Consider the following 15,125-nt stretch of genomic DNA (forward strand, 5'->3'; position numbering starts at 1 on the left):
AACATGGGTTCTGTCGGAGGATCGGTGGTAGGTGTGGAGCTGGTAGCAACAGCGGGCTGTCCGGAATCCATCTCTCACCTCTTTCTGTTGTTAGGTCAAGCCTTCTGTCAGGATTCAGGCTCGGAGACAGAGGTAAGTGATAAACATAAATGTATCTTTATTTAACTCAAAGGTAAGTATGCAGGGTTTCGGGAGTTCAACGGTGATCTCGAAGAGGATATATGTGGCAGGAATGCATCCAGGTGAGTGAATCCTCTTCTTAAGGAATAACGTCGCGGATAACACAGATCAATAACTTGAGTTTTTCTCTCTTTTCAGATCGTTCGTGGATAGGCGTGATTCAGGAAGGATTCCAGGTGAGTAGATCCTTTGAAGTGCACTTGACAATGAGCTCACCAGTTCAGTGATACTTTCACTTTTTCTTGCAGCTCATCCAGTGGGAAACGGGACTCGTGGCGGATTCCAGGAAACGGAGAACATGAGTCATGGAGCGGATCCTGGGAACATCAGAACAAGGACAACAAGGTTAGTTTCTTTCAGGTAAGTATACTTTACGTCCGTTGCTGAAGGATGGCTCAGAGTGAGACAAGTGGTGACTGGTAAGGGTCGTTCCTGTTGGAGGCTTGACAATGACTGGGAGTGAATCGGGTGCTTTTGTGCTGGCTGGGAAGTGAGTGCTGAGTGGAAACAGGTGCAGGTGATCAGTAATCTGGGGACAGTGATCTTTGCGTGGTGACATGTGAGGGATCTGATTGGCTCCTGACAGTAATGTAGACAAACACTGTACTTAAAAAAGGTTTGAATTTTTCTTTGTTCAATTTGCACACTCAATATGGGTTGGAGCTTTTAGTTTTGAACTCTCAAAGTGCACCAGATTGATGAATTTAACATTAAAATGCACAAAATTTTCTTACGGGGAAATACCCCCGAAACCCCCTTAACCTTGTAGCAGCCCAATAGATTGTAATAATAGTAGGCCTAGTGGTGGTAGCAGTTGTAATTTGTCTACTAAAAGTTATTTATGGTCAGATAAAATATAGTTGTACAATGCAACTATGATATAAATATCCTTGAACGTTCTTTGTAGCATTTGTATGAACAATTTATTGTTTAAGTGTTTGAGTAACTATAAGAGCATGTTTAGTTTAATAAATACTTATAATTTTTTAAAGGGGGGGGGGGGGGGGGCGCAAAACTCAATATCGCCTAGGGCAACCAAAGGGTTAGAGCCGGCCCTGTCTATGCTTCAAATATTTATGACAATTTTTTGACAGACATTTTTGTCCTTAAAGACCTTAAAGGAAATTTTTTTTTATTTAAATTAAGGGTTAATGAGACTAGGTGTGATGTAACTTTGAATGTGCCTTCTGTGTCTAGCAGTCTAAGAACAGTAATAAAGTGTAATGCTCTCATGAATGTGAAAGGGCCTAATGACTTGCACTGATAAAATATTAAGCATTCAAATGTGGTCTTTGGACAGGTTTTTGTCAGCTGGGTCTCCATAGCTCTGTCTTTCTTGATCTCCTTTACTGGGTCATTTAACAAAACCTGCTTTTGAAATCACTGCAATTTCAGTCAAGAAATCTAGCTGCTTAAGTTTCAGACACATTTGTTGAATATATAACAATTGGAATATGAATTGATTTCATGAATCGACTTTTGAATGTTTTTCAAATTCTTAAATTATTGATATGTTCTGTACATTTTCTGTGATTTCCTAAATGGGATAACTTGATTTACGTGACACTTTAGCAGGTTTTTTTCCTTCTTTTTTCTGGATTATGTCAGTGTCATATCAGAACACCGAATAGTAAATCGCCCTTGACGCGCGCCGTGGGAACGGGCAAGGGGCGTCAACTGCGCGCACACGAGACACTTACTAGACCAATTCATCCTTCATGAGACACATGAAAAAGACAAGCTCGAACTGAAGACCGTGAAGCTCTCGATGGGTAACCATCACGGCGATCCCAACATGACCCGTGAACACACGGTCAGTAACTGGACCGCCGTGAGGAGGGACTCGGGGTTCGCGGGTCCGGTGCTCGCGCTGCTCACGGTCATGATGGTCATATTGATTACTGTGATTGTATGTGGCAACGCACTGGTCATCGTCGCCTTCAAGATGGACAAGAGTTTGCGCAAACAGAGCAATTATTTCCTACTGAACCTGGCAATCTCAGACTTCCTCGTTGGTAAGTAAAGTTCAGAGAAGTTTCATGGTCAGTGATTTTTAGTCAGAATCAGAAATGTGCCAGGGTTCGACAGGATTCTACGGTGAATGCTACAATTTACCAATGTGAAGAACTGGGTTGTCTGAAAAATTGCTATCAGAGAATAAAATTAAATTGAATACAATTTTAACTTTAATAATGAATACTAGTTTTAGTAAAAATTATTATTTAGTAAAATTATAATCTAAATGTATTAATAAACTATAGCCTCTAATTTCAGGTTGCATGTTGGTCGATTTTTTTTTTTTTTTACATATACATCCAAATATTAAATAAACAAATACTTGTTTTTCTCCATAATACTCAAACAAGAGTCTTAAAGAGAAGGAAAAAGAAAACTCGAGTTAATAGAGTTCTGCTGTAAGTACAGCACTGAATTCAAGTGAGATAAGTGCGGACAGCTATGTTCTGTTGCCCTTATTCCTCACATCATTGTGTGTTTACTGTATTTGTTTGGGCAAAGAAAGAAAATATTGCATTTTTCTCTCCCTCTATTATGTCAGAATCTTGCCTTGTCAAATCATGGTGTCAAAAATAATGCTCTAAACTCATTAATCACTGTATGTGATGTATTATATGTGTCCACCGTTGTCTGTTCTAGTGATGACAAAAAATTATTCTTGATGATTACTATGCTATCACAGTAAAAAAAAAAAAATTCAAACAACTGTTGAGGAAAGCAAATGGTGTGAAGCTAAAAAGTATTTGAATGAAATCCCTTTAAGGCAAATCAGTCTTGTTCCACCGTAAACATGTTTATGATTATGATAGTTCAGGGTTGGTTGGCTGAACATGACAGTCTCTATACAAAGTATTGGTTGTATTCTTGTATTACTTGAATTCTGAGGCTTCTCATCTTTATTGCCTGTATTGATTTGACTGGTGCTCTTATTTCTCATTCGAAACCTTGACTAATTGTATATGATTGGATATGCACTTTGAATGGGACCTTTTCTTATTGTACTGTAAGGAACTTTATTGTCTTTTATTGTATTTATATTATATTGTTACAGTATAATAATACATCTCCACATACAAATTACCGTAAGTAATTATTCTCTGCCTGCTGCTGGTGACTATATTGCTTCACATTTATTTTTTGATGCAGAATAACATTTACCGTTTTCTTATTTACATTAATACGTGCGGTTAATATGAAGTATGAATGGGTATTTTTTACTTATATACTTTTTAGTTGCATTCGTTTTTTTATTTCTTTTTCAATCTCAAACAATCATTTTATTTGTATTATTAAGAGGTTTGCACCAGAGTTAACTGTAAACTGTGCAAACATTAAACTTTGCTGAAATTAAATGTCTTGATTTGGTCTACACTGGAAGTGTTCTATTAACTCACTAAAACTAAATATATTAAAAATTAAATAAAAATATTAAACTTAATTTAATGAAACTAACTAAAAGTAAACTGAAATTTATAGGAAATTTGAAAACGATATACAAATAATTAAAAAATATATATATATTTTTTTGTGCAACATTCATTTTGGTCACATGGATTCCCTCCTTGACAAACAGAAAGCTGCTTGCTTTGAAAGTAACTTCTGTGTGAACTGTGCTTCATGCATCACTACACTACTGACAATGGACCCTTTTTGATTTCATAATTTTGCTAATGTGACCTCATCTTTACTCTTGAAACTGTAATGACTGTATACCCTTTTCACCCTTTACAACAAGGCTGACAGCATCAACACCAACTGAATAGACAAAATGTTGCAACAACACAAGTTCTTCAGCTTTATTTGAAGAATGACTATAATTGTGGCTTCTGATTGGTGTTTCCCACAGGTGCCTTCTGCATACCCGTGTATATGCCCTACATCTTGACGGGGAAATGGATGCTGGGTAAAGGACTTTGCAAGCTGTGGCTTGTCGTAGACTACCTTCTCTGCACTGCTTCGGTCTTCAACATCGTACTTATCAGCTACGACCGCTATCTCTCCGTTACAAAAGCGGTGAGGCCTAATTTTATGCACAGAATTTTATAACGAAATATATCATATTGTGCATTCAGTTATAGCAACGTGTATCCATTGTGACTCAGTATTCTTAGCTCATGGCAACCAGCAGAATAACCAACAGCAACAAGCTCTATTCAAAAAACTCATTCATTTAGAAACACATGCACAGGCACAGTGACTTATTTGCTTTGTTCACTAGTCTGGCTTACATGAAAGCCGAACTTGGATGCAGACTATTATGGAGTACCACATAGAACTGAACAAGATTATGATACTCATGCTCCTGTATTTTTAAGAAGCTACATTCAATACTGATGTATTGAGGGGATTGATTCTCACATTTCAGACTGATCTCATGAAATGGCGTATGTATGACACGCCAATTCGTATTTCCATTTTTGGCGTGCTATCAACACGCATAATCGCTTTTCAGCGTGTTTATCAACGCCTTTGACTTAACGTTATATTACTGTATTATGCATATATAAATATATGACCTACCCCAACCCCGTCCCTAAACCTACCCGTCACTGGGGTTAATACCATTTATGAGTCTTCTCCTACCATCCTAGGAAAAGAAATATCGCTCCACAGATGTAGATATAGATTTTGCTTCGTTTCGCTCGGACATTTAACGGCGTACACATACACGCGGAATCACTCGGACATTTAATGGCGTAGACATACACGCAAAAGATTTCGGCGTGGACATACACGCGTATATTTCAAAATGCGTATAGATAACACGCCACTTGAATTGAAAGTGGCGTGTATGTTTACGCAAAGTCATGATGTCATGTTGCACATTTAATACTGTAGCTAGGGCTGTCGACGTTAACACATGTGATTTAATTTAACCCTTTCATGCATGAATTATGATAACCTCAGTCAGGATTTTTTTTCCTATGTGTTTTTATTGCTCTTAGGGCATGAAAAACAAGATTTGATTTATAATTTTTTTTTTTACAAATTTTCCAAAGAGATTTTCAGGTGTCCACTTGAGTGGACAGCATGCATTTATGGTTTAAACTGAAGAGATACTATATTAAACATAATACAATAATCAAACAGATAAAGTATGTGTATTTAACAAACTAATCAATACAATTATATCAAATCATGTGAAAACTATAAAATATATACAAAAAATATAAATTCGAAATATTGCAAATGCAATTGAACTTCATACAAGTTGCACTTCGTGTATCTTTGATATCAGAACATGAGGACGTGATTCCATCAGAAATTTCTACAGCCTGTCAAGGTACAACAGTGGAAACCACTCAGATGCTCCCTCCAGTGTGCCAGAGTATGTCAATTTACCTTTATTAGCTGATAATTCTGATTATGTTCAAGATAGACACATTTCTAGCATAGGCCTCTTCTGAGAAAACCTAGCGATACGTATTTTTCAATCTCATCTGAAATTAGCAGTGTTGGGGCATGCATAACGCATTCAGATTACTTTTTTGATGTTACAAGTAAAGTAATGTGTCACAAGTAACGTGCATTACATAATCAGATTTGTTTTAATGTTACGAGTAAAGTAATGTATTACAAATAACATGTTTTACCTAATCAGACTACTTTTTGATCTAACAAGTAAAGTAATTAATTAAAAGTAATGTGCATTACGTAATCAGATTACTTTTTGTTGTTTACGAGTAAAGTAATGCATTACAAGTAATGTGCATTACGTAATCAGATTACTTTTTGTTGTTACGAGTAAAGTAACGCATTACAAGTAACATGCATTACGTAATCAGATTACTTTTTTGTGTTTTACGAGTAAAGAAAAGCATTACAATATAGTACATTACGAAATCAGATTACTTTTTGATCTAACAAGTAAAGTAATGCATTACAAGCAACATTCATTGGTAAACAGATAACTTTTTGATCTAACAAGTAATGCATTACATAATTAGATTACTTTTTTGATGAAATGAGTAAAGTAATACATAAGTCACATAAATTATGTAATCACATAACTTTTTTCGATGTCAATGAAATTAACATTCTAATAATACAAATACATTTATTTACAGTAAAAAAACGTCACTGCAGATTAAGCATTTTCAAAAACAATATTCACAGTATAAGTATGAATTGTAGCTGAAATATAGCCATTGATGCATGAGGTCCACTATAGTGGACAGGTGATTAATCAGATTTTTCTCCCAATATAAAATCAAAACTTGGAAAATTTTACTGTCATATGACTCATTAGATATTGCTTGATGCTGCAATATTTTTTTTACCTACAAGAGTCTCCTAGGATAGAAGGAATGGGTGGATATTCCGGAGCAACTTGGCATGTCTGACTGACCATTGGCCATCTTGGTTTGGAGGGGGAAAAACTCGAAACACAACGGCTTGCAACTTGGTTGCAATGTATAGGATGATGCACCAGGGTCCACTGAAGAGATTGATGTGCAACTTTGCCATCAAAACCCTTGCAAATTCAAGAAAATGCTTTTTTAATAGCTGTCCACTGTAGTGACCACTAGAGTCCTTCACATGTTAAAATAATTTAACCTAAATAAATTACTGAAGCACGTAAAATTGCGTCATTAACATAACGTCACGCAGTTAGATGATCTTGTCTGCTTTTCAGACAGCTCGGAATTTGGATTTTTCCCATCTCGCTTTTGGAAATAACATCTGGAATGCCACTCAAAGTCATCACCGATCAACTTTAACCTCACGTTATTTGACATAATTTCCAAGATATCGGCTGCTTCCAAACATGAATGTAAAAACAAATCTTAAGATTAGACATTAAGTTTATGTAATAATTTCAAAACTCGCTGTTTTCAAAGTGATTTTATGTTATCTTTTCCATAATTGACACAAAAACACGATATGCTCTCGATGTGTCATGGCGACATCATGTGGTCAACATGTGAACGTCTGATTGCCTGGAACTCACTGAGCTCTGAAGTGGGACATTTATTTTGGGATATTCCCACGTCCAACCTCATATGAAACGCAGCATTCGTCGGGAGTCACACTGAGCTTCTACAATGGCGCAAGCACCTGTAACCCTGGAAGTTGGAAATATTAATTCTTCTAACCGTTCAAGATGATTTCGCTTCTTTGTTTGCCAGAAACCGCTAAACTCTGTGGAAATGTTCTGTCCAATGATCCAGTAAGCGAATTCGTCCAAGCAGTCCAAAAAAGCTAGCCTGGATGCCAGCCCGAACCCCGCCCACAACATTTTTTGATCGGGAAGTTCGGTCTGGACTCGCTCCATTGAGGAGTAATTATAATCGGTTCAGAATTAGTCGGGCCAATCAAATTGCCAGGGCGGGCTTTATACGATGATGGACAGATGATCTGCAGTTACGTAATCATCACGTTATCAAAGAGCGCTTGGGTTGAACTGGTTTCCCCCAGAGATGACTGCAGCTGGAGAACTGAGATGTATTCCGCTATCGCGTCTGTTGTAAAAGAAATCGACAGCGCATTAATTTTAAAAGACGAACAGAGAACTGCAATCAAGGCATTTGTCGATCGGAAAGATGTGTTTGCCGTCCTTCCTACGGGATTCGGCAAAAGTTTAATTTATCAGCTGGCTCCGATGGTCGCTAAGAAGATGGGACGCAATGAAAACCCTGCGGTCGTTGTGGTTTCTCCTTTGGTCGCACTCATGGAGGACCAAGTAAAAGAAGCAACACTCATTATTTCACTACTTCTTCCAGCGTGCGTGTAGTTGAGTTCTGTTGACAACTTTGCGTAGCTCATAAAAAAAAACACAACTGCGTTGCTCTGATTGGTTGTAGGTCTATCCAATTGAGTGCAGAGTTTTTTTTTTCCTGGTTCGGTTAAGACACGCCTCATAATCAAAGCCCTATGGAGCAGTATCAGACTCACATTCTGACTAGAATATGAGTATGACGAAGTCAGGCTACAAAAAAGCATCAATGCAAAGAAAACGAGGCTTATTACATCAGAGTTGGCAGAGATAATAGACTCACGTTGCGTGTTCAGTGAATTATTCAGTCCAGTGTGTGTTTCGCTTCAAAACACGAGCTCTGTCATATTCTGTGTGAAATATATGGACTGAATGGAACGGCATACAGCCCTCTGCTGTATGGCCAGATGATACGCAAACTACGTTTCTCCGCTGGATAACGCAATCCAGCGTCTTGCTAGTAAAGTTTTGATGGATGAGGATTGCAATCAAGGTATAGACGATTGCAGTGACTTACAGGAGTCGTACAGTAAGCATGTGTGAGTCCATTGTATTGATGCACAAACAAACCGTGAATATGCTCTCGACGCACTGATCGCACATTGTATTTATGTACAGACACATTTCACTACATTCAGGTTGTTTCCACTCATATTGAGGATAATATTTTGATTTGTCATGTGTATGTTGCTGTTTTTGGTCATTCTGAATGGATCTGTGTACTGTAGTGGGTATATGCAGTCAGGTCAAGGCGGTTGGTATGGTTTTTTTTTGGCATGTAGTCCCGTTCGGTATCGCAACTGGACTTGTCTAAAATGTAAACAAGCTCTTTGCTGTTGCACTAAACACATCCTATACGAAATAAGAAAAGTTTTTTTTTTCCAGTGTGTGCTTTGGTGTGAACACAGTAAATGAATGAATTATATGGTCTCCTTATATCACTTGGTTATTTTGTGTCCTTTTGGAGTCTCCAGGTGTCCTTTTTTGGAAAGACATACAAGTAATTGTAATAAGTAATTGCACATATTTCAGCATGTTAAAGAGCAATTCAGATGCTTGTAACCCCGTTCTATTGACACTCTTGTGGTAATTTGATCCTTTGTTGGAAGAATTGCACTGTCACTATGGCAGCAGTGCATCTGTCCTACTCCGCCAACCTTTCTAAATGGTAATGCAAGTCTGTCAGTTGATTTTTGTGAGGATGCTTCCCTTCAAATCAGTGTCACTCAGTCCAGTCTCAGCGGTAATGCTGGGATAAGTCTCATGATAGGAATGGGTGGCACGACAATGGAGTCCCACTGGCAGCACATAAGTCAAAGATGATGCTGATTTTGCCTCATCATAACTGGCATTAATCCACTGCTAAATCCCACGTGTCCGGCATATTAGCATTTGTGTAGTACTTTTGTTCTGTGTTTGGGTTGGCAAAGCTCTTTTCCTTGGTGTATGTTACACTGCAGAACATATTTGATGATGTAAATAAAAGGATTGAAGTGTAGTAAAGTACAATATGAAGTATGAACTAGCAAACATACATTCCCTTAAAAACATTTTGCATTATTATCATCTGCTTTATTATTATCTTCCATATATTGGAAATGTGTCCATATTACATGTATTTATCAGAACACCCTGACAACACCTATCGGCCACCACAACAGTAAGGAATTCCTCAGAATTAGTAGGAATAGTCTCGTGATAGTGGACTCTAAACCAACGCGCCAATGGCGCCTTCCGTGGCAGATGTGTTTGTTTGCTCCGATCTTGTACGCCGTGGTTTTTTATGCATCTTGTTTTTTTTACAGTGCAGAAATGTTATGCGCTATAATGATTCTGCACATACCGGTTTTATACCTCCGAACCTGTACTGCATTGTTCGCACCTCACGTAACCACCGCGATCCTAGAGAAGGGCTCTCAGCTCAGGTGAGGATGCCGACCCTGCTGAGATCCCTGCGAAGGCGGAGACGCAAGCCAGGCAAGAGAGGGGGACTTCATGTCAAGCTCAAAGCTTGCGCTTGCCGACCACGGCTACCCAGCCTCCTGCTAGCTAACGTGCGATCACTGGAGAACAAACTTGACAAACTGAGTATCAGGATTACAACGCAATAGGAAATAAGTGCTCAAATTTTTGCAGAGACTTGGCTATCAGCCTGGAATCTGCCCTGCAGTTACAAACGCGCAGCTGCCTCCAGTAAGACTAAAGGGGAGGTGTTGTGTGTGTGTGTGTGTGTGTGTGTGTGTTTGTTTGTTAACAACTCATGGTGTGGAGTACAGGTTGTACAGGTTGTTTTTAAGCACTGTTCACCAGATGCTGCTACAGAAATGCCGTCCCTATTATCTACCATGGGAATTTGGTGCTGTGTTTTTGGCTGCTGTTTACATTCCCCCGCATGCCAACTCATCAGCAGCGCTTGGCAAACTCATGACGCCATCAAAGCACTGGAAACGGCTCACCCCGATGCTGCATATTGTTTATCGCGGACGACTTCAATCACTGTAATCTGCCGAAACATTTTCAGCATGTACACATTCCCACAAATGATCAGAATATGCTGGATCATGTTTACAGTAACATCCGAGGTGCACCCGCCCTCATTTTGGACTTTCTGATCATATTTGTTTGTTCCTATACCCAGCCTATAGACAAAGACTTAAAGTCCCCCTGTGGTGAAAATCCAGCTTGTAATGTTGTTTATATGTCTCTGTGGTGTTTTTAATATGCTTTATGACAAACCATGATCAAATTCATAAGTCGACAGCATTGCTGAGTATTTTCTGCTTAAAACTGCAGTGAATCAAATACAGTCTCAAAAACACGCTTTGAAATCGCTGGTGTTTCTGACGTCACAAACGACCTTGTAACCAATCAGGTCAACGTCAACCAGTGGATCTCTGAGCTGAGTGAGTGGAGGCGGGGCTCATTTGCATATTCATAGAACCGCGCATACTAAATGAGGCAAGGGTGTCGAGTTACATTCAAGCTATTTTAAGGCAAGAAGAATTTATTTAAAAATATGTCATTTTGGTGATCAAAGGTGAGTTTTAAGAGATACAATTATTGACTTTAAGCAAACAAACCCAACTGTTAAACAAGTTAAACTCTGGTCTCCAGAAACGGAGTGCATAATGCAACACTGTTTGGCTCAGACAGACTGGGAGGTGTTTAAATCTGCAGCCACACTGGAGGATTCTTCCATCAATATATAAGTGTATGCTGAATATGTGACTGGGCACATAAGCACTGGCGTCGACAACATTGTGCCCACCATACATATCTGGAGGTTTCCAAACCAGAAGCCATAGATGAACAGTCATGTGCGCAGCATGCTGTGTGCTCGATCTCTTGCATCTAGATCAGGAAACACAGAGGAGTACATTGCAGCAAAGTACAAACTAAGGAAGACCATCATGGAGGATAAAAGGCACTATAGAGAGAAAATTGAGAGCTTTTACTCTACTGCTGATGCTAGGTAGATGTGGCAAGTCCTGCGACACATCACAGACTATAAGAGCACTTCAGATGTAAGTAGCTCCATTGTCACCCTGCCTGAACAGCTAAACCAATTTTATGCCCGCTTTAGGACCTCACGCAGCTTTACACAGAGGGGCCATTCGCACAGCCAGATCGCACAACCCCCCTTTAACTGTCTCACTAGCTGAAGTACACAAAGCCTTAAGGAGAATGAATCCTTGCAAGGCTGCAGGACCGGATAACACCCCTGGACGGGCCCTTAGGGGATGTGCCTCAGGGCTGGCTGATGTTCTCACCTCTACTTCAATCTGTCAGTCTCACAGGCCACGGACCCTATCTGTTTTAAAACTACCACCATTATCCCAGTTCCCCAAAAAAGAGCACAGTGACCTGTTTGGATGACTACAGATCCGTTGCAATCATAATGAAGTGTTTTGACAGAGTGGTTCTGCCCCACATTCAAAGTAGTGTACCGGAAACGCTGGATTCCTTACAGTATGCCTACCGCCCGAACAGATCTACCTCGGACACGATCTCAGCAGCCCTTCATAAAACCCTCTCACATCTCGAAAACAAAGACGCTTACACTAGGATGCTTTTCATTGACTACAATTCCACTTTTAATAGTTATTCACTGATAAACTGTTACAACTTGGACTGAACTCTGCACTTTGTAATTGGCTGTGTGATTTCCTCACTGGCAGGCCACAGTCTGTCAGAAATGGAAATATCACAACAAACAGCATTGTGATGAACACTGGTACTCCGCAAGGAGGTGTCCTTTGCCTCACGCTCTACACACTGTTCACATTCGACTGCATTGCCAACCATAAGGATAAAATCATCCTGAAATTCACTGACGACACCACGGTTGTTGGATTTATCACTGGTGGTGATGAAACGGCATACTGGGGCGAGGTAGCGAGTCTAGTGGAATGGTGTGAAGAAAACAGTCTTACTCTCAATACAGACAAAACCAAGGAGATGATCGTAGACATGAGGACGGAGAGGAGAACTTATCAGCTGCTGATCATCCATGGGCGTGAGGTGGAGAGGGTGAGTTGTTTTAAATCCCTGGGCATCTACATCAGTCACATAACACCACCCAGCTGGTCAAGAAAGCACAACAGCAGATGTACTTCTCTTTCAGTGCTTCAGTGCTTCTCTTTCCTGTGGAGTCCCGCAAGGCTCCATTCTTGGCCCTATTTTGTTTTCATTATACATGCTACCACTAGGGTCAATTATAGCCAGGCACAACCTATCTTTTCACTGTTATGCAGATGATCTTCAAAGCCTGGTGATGTACAAGGTACTTTAGTTGACTGCATCGCGGACATTAAGCAGTGGTTTGCCCAAAATTGTATGCACTTAAATGAGGATAAAACTTAATATATTGTGTTTGGAGAATCTGTGTCTAACGGGTTTGGTCCCTGGTTTTCAACTGCCAGGCAGACGGTAAGGAACTTATGTTTGACAATGTTGTTAGGTTGAGCTTTTTTCAACTGCGCCTTTTGGCAAAGGTAAAATCGTTTTTAAACCGGCATGACCTTGAGAAGGCTATTCACGCTCTAATAAGCTCCAGACTGGACTACTGCAATGTCCTGTACATTGGTGTCTCCCAGTCCTCTGTTGGCCGTCTCCAACTTGTCCAAAATGCAGCTGCCCGTCTGTTAACGAGCACTAAAAAACGAGATCACATAACTCCGATTCTTTATTCTCTCCATTGGCTCCCGGTACATTTTAGAATTCATTATAACATTTTATTGTTCGTTTTTAAAGCTCTTAACGGCCTCGCTCCATCTTACATATCAGACATGCTGACCATTCGTAATTATGGTAGGACGTTGAGGTCGTCCAATCAACTCATGTTGGAAGTGCCCAGGTCAAAACTTAAACACTGGGGAGACCGCGCTTTTTCAGTTTGTATTTCATCCGAATAGAGAATCGTCATCTGCTTGAACATCTGCAGACCTGCCATTCTACAGACCTTGGGTTTTCGGATCCAAGTGTACCCGTGAAGACCTCTAAGTCAAGCACAGTAATATCGACTCTACATTTTCCACTCCCCACTCACAGAAGAAACGTGCTTAATTTTCATGAAGGCTTGCTTCCGCACAGACATGCTTCAACGAGCAGGTAAAAAATACTGCTGTGGCTAAACAAATAGACATAAATGAATCCCCTAGAAGTAGAAAGGCAGGTGGTGCTGGGGAGGAGGACTATGTCAGAGAAACTTTGATAGTGTGCTGCAGTGAACCAGTTTGCAGGAACACTGAAATAAGTCTGTTTATAATAGGGTTCTTCAAATCTGTCCACTCTCCTGCAGAGTTTAGCTCCTACCCTGATTAAACTAGCCTGCCTATAGTAATCCTGAAGGCCTTGAATAGCTTGTTCAAGGTGCTTGATTAGGTTTGGGAGTGAGACCTTGAATTAAGGTCTAGATTTGAAGAACCCTGATTTAATGCTAGGGAGTTTGCAAGCTCACTGGCTGACAGATTACATTACACATTACCGCTCAGCTCACTCCATGCACCTCACCGGCTGTTCATTATATAAAGAAACTGTGTCTCTTTAGAAGGCCCCGATTAAAATGCTTAATTAATATGGGTTACATGATAAAAATCAATATGAAATGAGTGATTCAATCCAGTCTTTTAAGAATGTCTTTAAAATGTTTAAGCTTCATAAAGTTCATAATCTTCCAATTTTATTTTTATATCTTAATTTGTGTTCTGAAGATGAATGTAAGTTTCATCAGATTGGATATTAGATGAAGTGGGGCTGTAACATTCAGGCAGGCAAGGAGAGTCAAAGCGAGGATCTAATTCCAGCTTCCAGGGTGTGTTCATGAAAGATAATTCAAGAAAAGTCATACAGACCCATATCCACAACAGCTGTGTACACACACCAAGACAATAACCGACACCTAACCGAGGAAAGTGTGAATACACAGGGATAACGATGAACCAAACTAGACACGTGACAAACTTAATCAGTAACTATAGAAGCAAATGAGTACGTATTTGGAAACCTAGATAACAAAGACAACTAACTAAACACAGGAAATTAGACCACTGATTATCAGCAGATACATAAAAATCAAACCTGCTGCAATCTTATATTGGTTTGATGAATGTTTGTGTACCTATCAGCAACTCTGAAACGTTCTCACAAACTGCCACTACCCATTACCTGCTTAAAGGCGATGTGAAACGCTGTTCACAGCACACTTTGCTTCCATATTCTAATATATTTTATAGAATAAAATAGGATATTTAACGAGAAAATTGAAGACTTGATCTCACTCACTGGGAGTTTATTGGATTGTGAAAAGTGGTCTCCGTGATGGTGGTTGGAAATAAGAGGGCTTGGTCAGCCAAAAAGAAAAGCAATTTCAAATGTGAAACAAGTACATTCCGATGAAATATTACCTATACTTTTTCTTTGGGATTGCATGAAAATAGGACAGAAAAAGAAAATAGGTTTGATATTTTCTCGAGTGCTCAAGCTCTCCATCATGGACAGCATGCCAAATACGTTTACCTTCATCTAAATACGCTTTATCTCACTAAAGGAGATGCGGAGGACAGACCACATCTCCAAATATATGACCCACTTTTTTCAGACATTGCTGCTGAACGTCTGATGGTTTGATGGAAAAAAAATCTGGTAGTTTCAGCGCAGAGGTTTCGGAGGTAAACAGCCTTCTGTAGGTTCTTAAGCTAAAGTGGTTCACAAA

The 15,125-nt window shown here is 39.5% G+C and overlaps 1 protein-coding gene across 1 annotated transcript in view; it reads left to right on the plus strand.

The window, feature by feature from the left end:
• Positions 1–1,881: 1,881 nt before the first annotated feature.
• Positions 1,882–15,125, plus strand: part of LOC130100209 (histamine H3 receptor) — a 33,618-nt gene continuing 20,374 nt past the window's right edge. Inside the window, exons 1-2 of the mRNA XM_056265634.1 lie at positions 1,882–2,195; positions 4,043–4,209. Of these exons, the coding sequence (XP_056121609.1) occupies positions 1,949–2,195; positions 4,043–4,209 (414 nt within the window). The 5' untranslated portion in view covers positions 1,882–1,948. The remainder of the gene's footprint in view (positions 2,196–4,042; positions 4,210–15,125) is intronic.

Source organism: Rhinichthys klamathensis, unplaced genomic scaffold, assembly GCF_029890125.1.
Source record: "Rhinichthys klamathensis goyatoka isolate OS25496 unplaced genomic scaffold, OSU_Roscu_1.1 h1tg000011l_1, whole genome shotgun sequence".
Classification (NCBI taxonomy): domain Eukaryota; kingdom Metazoa; phylum Chordata; class Actinopteri; order Cypriniformes; family Leuciscidae; genus Rhinichthys; species Rhinichthys klamathensis.